At 44.8% G+C, this 8914-nt stretch overlaps 1 protein-coding gene across 1 annotated transcript in view; it reads right to left on the bottom strand.

Moving 5' to 3' along the window:
• Positions 1-7942, bottom strand: part of LOC113406497 (calreticulin-like) — a 24359-nt gene extending 16417 nt beyond the window's left edge. The window contains 1 exon segment of the mRNA XM_029911580.1: positions 7884-7942. Within this exon segment, the coding sequence (XP_029767440.1) occupies positions 7884-7942 (59 nt within the window).
• Between the last annotated feature and the right edge of the window lie 972 nt (positions 7943-8914).

Here is an 8914-nt window from a genome sequence, read left to right as displayed (position 1 = left end):
GTGGCTGGGAGGGAGGAGGGGGAATGCGGGCGCTCAGGGGAGGGGGCGGAGTTGGGGCAGGGCCAGTCGGGGAAGGGGCGGAGTTGGGGCGGGGGTGGGGCCAGGGCCCCATGGAGTATCCTCTTTTTTTAATTTTTAAATATGGTAACCCTATGACAGGAGAACCACTCCTGGCGGCGTAGGTAGCGTCTTCACTGAAGCGCTATAGTCATAGGTGCTGACTCCATGGGTGCTCCGGGTCTGGAGCACCCACGGGGAAAAAATGGTGGGTGCTCAGCAGCCCCCCATCAGCTCTCCCTCAACACTCCCCACCCAGTGCGTCCCGCCTGCAGCCAGGCCCTGCGGATCAGTGCCTCCAACTCCCTCCCCACCCGTGCAGGAGGCTGGGAGGGAGGAGCGAGGATGCGATGTGCTCGGGGGAGGGGGGAATTGGGCAAGAAGAGGCGGGGTGGAGTGGGGGCAGGAAGAGGTGGGGCAGAGGTGGGGCCTTGGCAGAAGGGGAGGAGTGGGGGCAGGGCCTAGGTCAGAGCAGAGCGTGAGCACCCCCCCGGCACTTTGGAAATTCGGCGCCTGTGGCTACAGTGGTGCTGCTGCAAGAGTGCAGCTGCCCTGTTGCAGCGTTTGAAGTATAGATAAGCCCTGCGAGCTTCAAGTGCTAGGAACGTATGAAAAACAGGCCCTCTGCCATTAAAATGTAAAAACAGGGCAAAAGCAGAAATTAAAATTCAATCCCCACAGAAATTCTATATTTCTTTTGTGTGCGTGTGTGTGAGAGAGAGAGGAGATTCCTTGAAATTTGCCCACAGGTTTTTATAACTAGCCTTCCAAAAATAATGGCTTTAAGTGAGTGTTTAATACAGTCACAGGGTAAGTTTCTTAGCAGTCACTGAGTGGGGAGGGAAACTCCAGGCCTGGTCTACACTTAGGTCAAAGAAGCTATGGCACTCAGAGGTGTGAAAAATTCACACCGCCTAAGCAACATACCTATGCTGACCTCTGCCTGGTGTAAGCTTCACCTCTTATGAAGAAAGTTCACTTTGACCTAGCCACTTTTGCGTAGGAGGGTGGAGTTCTTACAGCAATGTGAACACCCCTTCCATTGCTGTAGAAAGCACTATTCTATGACACTACAGTGGCACCGCTATGGTGCTGTAGCTGTGCCACTGTAGCATCGGTAGTGAAGACATGGCTCCAGTTTTAAGCCTGGAACATAAGGCCGCAATCTGGGTTCATTCTGAAAACTCTCTTGCTTTCTCAAGACTACTTCCTCCATCTCCAGTAAAACAAAGGCTATGTCTACACTACGCACCTTTTAGCGACACAGCTGTGCCGCTACAGCCATGCCGCTAAAAGGCACGCAGTTTAGCCGCTGTTTGTCAGCGGAAGAGAGCTCTCCCGCCAACAAAAAACTTCCACCCTCAACGAGCGACGGTAGCTTTGTCGGCCCTGCGCTTTTTGTCAGCAAAACTTTTGTCTTTCGGGGGAGTGTTTTTTCCCCACCTCTGAACGACAAAAGTTTTGTCGTTTAGGTTCCAGTGTAGACAAAGCCAAAGTCTCTCTCTCTTCCTCTTGCATGGAACAGAGCAAGAGTAAAACCTTCATATGGGATGAAAACAAACACAGTCGTTGGATCCTTTCCCTCTTCAGAACAAAGAGAAAGTAAACGTTTTGAAAAGGTTGAAAACCAAAATCCCCCTAGCACCTACAGTTTTTAGATCCCTTTCTTCTTCGGAGCAGAGAAAAAAGACTTCTCCAGTTCTGAATCAGGCCCATACCTTGCTACTTCAGTCTTATCTAGTCCTTGTGCAAGAATCAGTGACCCTGAAAAGAGACCTCTGTGGGGTTCCAGGAATCAGAGATGGTACTACAGAGGCACCTAAGCCCTTTCTACAAGGGGAGTTTGAATACATGTGCAGACTAGATACACGCACACCAATTCCCAACCCCACCCCAATCCATGATTCACTGGGACAGAATCTGGCCCTGAGTAAGAACTTTAGGATTTGGCCTTAAGCATCAAACAGAAAACATGGAAGTGTTCAGGGACGGATTTTAAGGCCATGTTTAAATGATAGGCCCTACAGCAACACAGCTATTGTGCTGCAGTTCCACCACTGTAGTGCTGTAGCATAGATGCTTCCTACAGCAACGGAAAGGGTTTTCTATCACTGTAGTTAATCCACTTCTCTAACCAGCAGTCGCTAGGTTGACAGAAGAATTCTTCCATTGACCTACCAACATCTATGCTGGAGGTTAGGTGAGCTTAGCCATGGCATTACGAGGTGTGAATTTTTCAAACATGTGAGTAACATAGCTAGGTCAATCTATTTTAAGTGTAGACCAGGCCTAAGTTGACACTACTGAAATTTAATTTTAACAGGCACATTTTTGTTACTGTGAGCAATGGAGGAAAAAGAATAAAGGAGGCAATCAAAGAATAGGGCTAAATCCCTAGAAATATAATTTTTAGACTGTTCAGATCATAAATGCTATATAGTTTACCTTTATCCTTTTCTTCATTTCCATAGAATCTTCCTGCTGTGAACTGAAATTTACCATAATAGATTTATGCTTAGATTCAGTCCATCGCTTTTGCCATCCAACTGGAAAAAAGAAACAAAAATTAGATTTTCCCAAATTGTAATAAACAGCTAAATCTTAGCACCACAAACTGTGAATATCAACTGGATAAAATTCAAGTGTTTTTGGAAGCTACTTATATATGTGGGCCAACTTTTAAAAAAATATTGCAGAATCAGTTAAGATCTGAACAAAGTTAATGTTTTTAACAAATAAAGAAATCACTGGGCAAAAATACAGCACGTGATGCTTGTTGTTAGCTATTAGTGACACTACTCCTTTGAAACCCCCTGCCCCAGCCAAGTGAAAGTGAGTGAGGGTGGGGGAGAGCGAGCCACCAAGGGAGGGAGAATGTAGTGAGTGGGGGGCGTGGCCTCAGGGCAGGAGCTGGGCTAGGGTGTTTGGTTTTGTGGGATTAGAAAGTTGGCAACCCTAGCCTGGGTCCCTGAGCGGGGCTAAAGCGAAAGCCTGAGCAATTTAGCTATGCGGGGGGCTTTGGGGCGTTAGGTCCCAGGCAATTGCCCTGCTTTCTACTGCCTAATGCTGGCCCTGGCTTTTAGATGCAGAAAACCAGTTCTTGTGGCACAGGCGGGCCGTAGAGTTTTTATAGCGTATTGGAGGGCCTCAGAAATAGAAAGGTTGAGAACCCCTGCTGTCAGGGATAGCTTTATAGTTTATATGTGTTGTGAGGTGAGACGATGACAGTCCAGGAAAGATTTAAGAAGCGGTATGACCTACAACCCCCAGACTCATGTAAGATGAAGGTCAGTTCAAAAACTTATTTTAGTGAGAAAAAAATAAGTTTGATTGGAAAATTCTAAAAACAAGTTCTAATGTAGAAAAAGTAACTGAGAACTCTATGTACAATAATACAACTCAAGGAATGCATTGTCCCCTGGTATTTTTGATTAAAGATACAAGTCTCTTGAGAGCAGGTTATCACACAGGCTTACCTTCTAAAAACACCTAAAAATGCATCCTGTTTATAAGAAAAGGCCTTCAGATAAACTATTTATATATCTTTTTCTTCAGAGGCATATGACTTTTGGAAGACCTGTATTCTTGTTGATAAAGGCCAGAGTGTGGATGATATTTGCAAGCTTAGATCAATTTCATTTATAATATTTTGGACTTCTATCTAACAAGTACTTTACAACATTAACTAATTAATCCTCACTGCAGTAGTGAGGCAAGTACATTTTATTGTTCCCTCTTTACAGATGAGTAAACTGATGTATTGAGAGAAGTTAAGGCCCTCCTCCTACTGAAGATCTGGCCTAGAGTGACTTGCCTAGTGGGCAGCAGAGCAGAGTACAGTGTCCAGATATTGTTAAGGAATACGTTCATTTTTTACCTGTGTTGTATCATTTTCATCAATGAATAAATACAACCTGCTGTGCATGCATTCTAAAATCTATGCTATCAGATTTGAGTTCAGTCCAAATATAAGAACACTGTAGAATGCTCCTATAATTGATATTGTCTAGATTGCATTTTGGTAATAAGTGATCTTTCTCTTTTAATTTTATTCCCTAAATAGTTCAATCCTGCAAACTGTGCAAAAAACTCCCACCGATTTAGGCAACTGCCCAGGCAGGTCCTGCACTATCAGATCCCAACTGTGTAATGTGATGAATGCAGATGAAAGTTTTGCACGAGCACCTTGGCCCTCCTCCAAGTGAAAGGCCTACAGTAGGTCTCTGAATTTCTGAATGACAAAGCACTTCAGCAAGCTGAGAAGTGCACTTTGTGAAATGGGTTATTGATTTAATAAAATGTATGTTTACATTTCTTGCATCTGCTAGCTAGTGTGCAATCAAGTCGGACATCTTAAGTCAATCACATACGTCCTTTTAAATGCCATTTTAAAAAATCTTTAAATCTATGCAAATTTTATAAAGCTAAACTACTTTACAGTGTCCCTTTAAATGTGTTTCTCTTGAGACCTGTAATTAGATTTGGTAAAGAAGAGAGCCACTCAAGAATGTTTAACTGTACATCATCATACTCTGCATTTAACTCATACTACAACACCAGACAATTTCTTCCTAGTCCCAAAGGGATCACCAGTGCCTGTAGGTTCATGTTCAGTTATTTGTCTGCCTTTTTACATGATTATCCTCCTGGACATGGGACTAGCACTGTTAAAAGGGGCTAAATCAGGGGTCGGCAATGTTCGGCACGTGGCTCGCCAGGGTAAGCACCCTAGCAGGCCGGGCCAGTTTATTTACCTGTTGATGTGGCAGGTTCGGCTGATCACGGCCCCCACTGGCTGCGGTTCGCCGTCCCGGGCCAATGGGGGCAGCAGGAAGCGGCGCGGGCCGAGGGATGTGGTGGCCGCGGCTTCCCGCTGCCCCCATTGGCCCGGGACGGCGAACCGCGGCCAGTGGGGGCTGCGATCGGCCGAACCTGCCACATCAACAGGTAAATAAACTGGCCCGGCCCGTTAGGGTGCTTACCCTGGTGAGCCGCGTGCTGAACGTTGCCGACCCCTGGGCTAAATAAATAACTCGATGAATCAACCAGATCTCAAAACATTCTCAGAGCAGCATCTCAGTCAGGGTGCTAAATGCCACAAAAGGATTTCAGCTTTTCATAAAAAGGAACACGTTGTGCCAGAATAAACTCCCTGTGTAAAAGCACATCTCCTGGGGAAGGAAGCAAGAGGGGAATATCCTACTGCTCAGCCATGCACCCCAAAAATATCTATGGGATAAGACATATGAGCAGAGGAGAAGGCCTGGAGATGGGAGATAACAGGACAGAAGAAGACTCAAATCTTCATAACTCTCTCTTCTGAATGTAAGGTTTTCCCCTGCCCTTTTATGTCTCTCCTAAGAAACCTAGTCCAGATACAGATATAAACACTCACTCCAGAGCAGTGGTTTTCAAACTTTTTAGGTTTTGTACCCCTTTCCAAATATGTAGTCTACTGCATGCGCTCATCTGAGATAGGGTCATAATATGATTAGACTGCCAAATCTCACTAAATAAAATGTGTTACAGGATTTATCTTATGTGCCTCCGATGAGAGTTCAGGTACACATACCAGGTTGAAAACCATGGTCCTTGAGGAATAAATCACATTTAATTAGGAAAGGAAAGGAAGGGAATGCAGGGGGAATCTTTCCAGGTACAGGGATGAGTTGGGGACATTTATTACTGATGCCTTTTATTTATTTGGAACATATAGCAATAAACATTGGAAAGAAAGTTCTAGGATATTTTATCTATTTGCGTCAAAACTGAGACACAGGACCCATTACTATTCTCCTCCCCACTGTGAGGACTGATTTGTTTAATCATTTTGTATATTTAAATAACTCTAGTACAAAAAATCACAAGATTCCTTTTTATTATTACACGTGCCAACAGATGAAGGATTTCACTTTCCTCTTTCCTCACAAAGAAGTGTATTTGAAGGGTGGAGGTGTTTGTCACCCATCTATTTGCCGCCTCACAAATTCCTACAACAAATGTCATTTTGAAGCAATATTCACACGCACCCTCAAAAATTGAAACTCTGACCCCACCCGCTCTTTCGTTCCCTGTGCTCTCTGTCCTTACAGGGCAGCAAGGAGAACGGAGGCAGGAGGCTCCTTCAAAATCCACCTGACATTGATATATTTAGTTACTATTTATCAAAACGTCATCCACAGACAGACTTAAAATACCCTTGTATAATTATAATTATTATCGTTGTTAGTATTATTTCACACACAGAGATGATTCTTAGGCTGGTTCTACACTACAGCGGGGGTCCGACCTAAGATACGCAACTTCAGCTACGTGAATACCGTAGCTGAAGTTGCGTATTTTAGGTCGGCTTACCTGGCGGTGAGGACGGGGGAAAGTCGACCGCTGCCGCGCTGCCGCCGACTCCGCTGCCGCCTCTTGCCGAGGTGGATTTCCGGAGTCGACGGCAGAGCAATCAGGGATCGATTTTACCGCGTCTTCACTAGACGCGGTAAGTTGATCCCCGATAGACCGATTGCTACCCGCCGGATCGGCGGGTAGTGAAGACATGCCCTTAGAGTGAGGAAGACCAAATGAAGCTGCCACCACATTCCTGAGGAGAGACATGGAAAGGAATCAAAATGTCACTCACCCCATCCTCACACTGTTCCCTGAAATACCCCAGCACCACAGGCTGCTACATCTGCTCTAAGGGGCTGGGGTGGCAGCTGATACTTTTGCCCATCAGGCTCCAACCACCCCCCCATCTTAAAGGCCCACAAGCAACATAGCTTCATCACTGAGGTTCTCCTGAACTGGTTCAGCTGAATTTACACAAAGCTTTTCAGTGGCAAAACAGTTTCCTCTCGGAGCTGCTACAGAGCCTTAATATCCTTCTCTGAGAATCCTTTTGCTCCTTCTCCTCAGCCATTATGGTCCCTACATTAGTACCCATTCTGAACAGATGCTTCCTCCCTATTTGCTAGAAATGATGCATAATTAAGCCACAAAAGCCAATCAAAAGGGACTACACCATGGGCCAGCTTGAAAAGGAGCAGGGAGGACAGAAAAAGCGAAATACTAACAGAGGGTTTCAAAGGCACAGAAGCCTTGGCCTCGTACAGAAAATGTCACTATCTGATGGTGCTTTGTGTTTAGCAGAAACTGGATAAGTGTCAGCTCACAAAAAGGTGCTTTAAACATGAGTTCATAGTGTTTGTTATAATTGTTTATGAATAATAATAATAAATATTAATAACTTATGCTTTAATAACTTACTTAAAGCTGGGCAGTTATATCTACATGTACTGTAGATTTCGAAACCGGTAGTCAGAGGAGTAAAACAGGTGCCTAAAAGATGGATGCAGTCCATGGCAGAATCAGTCAGTTACACCCCACTGTTTTGACCTTCAGTTTTACAAAGACCATGGTTGTTTGTATTGTCTTATAGCGTAGCATCACACTCATCCAAGCCCTGTATTTGAAAGATTTCTGATGTCTCTCAAACCTTAGGGAAAGTTGGAGTTGCACTTTACTATTTATAGTACCCATTATTAGCTTGACTCCAATGGGACTACTCGTGCTTCAAGTTGAGCACTTGTGTAAGTGTTTGCAGGAATGGGAGCATATATGATACATGTAACAGCATATTTTTCAATGGTCTGTCCTATCCACTTTACAATGAACAGAGGAATTTCTGATACTTCCTTTGGTAGATTATTTCACTCTCTAATAATATTACTAGGAAATTTTCCCTGATATTTAACATAAATATCTTTTGCACAAGTTCCTAGTTTTACCACCTTGGAATAACCTAAACAATTCTTCTCTCTCCTTGGTGTTTATACCCTTCAAATGTATCTATCTTCGTCAGCTTTTCTAATGTATCTAGCACAGTAGTATCCATTTTTGTCTTGTTGGATGGATTATTTTTTTAATACTATCTGCTCTCCAACATAAATTATGCTGATCTATTAGAAACTCAGGCCTCAATTCTCTGTTCTGGCTGAGCTGTTCTAGCACATGTATTGGGGAATGGGAGCTAGGGACAAAGGTGATCCCTGGAGTTCCTGCCTGCCCTCCAGCCATAGGTGTTGGAAGTAGGGGTACTGGGGGTGCTGCCACATCCCCTGGCTTGAAGTGGTTGCCAGCATATACAGGGTTTACAGTTTGGTTCAATGGCTCTCAGCACTCCCACTATCAGGACCGGCTCCAGGCACCAGCCGAGCAAGCTCGTGCTTGGGGAGGCAGATTCTAAGGGGCGGCGGCATTCTGTCCAATCCTAGGGCGGCATGGCCACCCTTTTTTTTTTTTGTTCGCGGCTCTGGCCACCCCGCACATGGGTTTTTTGATTTTTTTTTTTTGCTTGGGGTGGCGAAAAAGCCAGCGCCGGCCTTGCCCACTATACAAATTGTCCAGCATCTCTGCCTCCAGCATAAGGCTGCTCTAACTTGCACCTCACTACTCATGTTGCAACAGTGCAACCCCCTTTCCATAAGGTTTGAGAGACTTCAGAAACCTTTGAAATACAAGGCTTGGATATGTGTAGTGCTTTGCTATGAGATAATATAAACAACCTTCACTTAACCAAACTTTTGTTAAACTGGAGGTCAAACTGCAAGTGGGGGCGGGGAGTGGCATGGAGCCATTATGACTCTACGCTACCTAGGGATTCTCTTTACAGCGGGAATTCTTGGGTGGCCAGCTCGGCCAGCTTCCTGGCTCCATTCCATTGTCAGAGTGGTGTAAAAAGGCCACAGCACAATATAGAATTGGGCCCACAGTCTAGTTTTCAAACTCAAAGAAGTGCTATTGATACTATCTTAGCAGCATGACAACGGCAAGAAAAACATCTTGTACCGTGCTAAGACCCCGCGTA

This window comes from Terrapene carolina, unplaced genomic scaffold, assembly GCF_002925995.2.
Source record: "Terrapene carolina triunguis isolate 2854851 unplaced genomic scaffold, T_m_triunguis-2.0 Scaffold102, whole genome shotgun sequence".
Classification (NCBI taxonomy): Eukaryota; Metazoa; Chordata; order Testudines; family Emydidae; genus Terrapene; species Terrapene triunguis.
The sequence above is the reverse complement of the archived record's forward strand: the minus strand, read 5'-3'. Positions and strand labels throughout refer to the sequence as shown.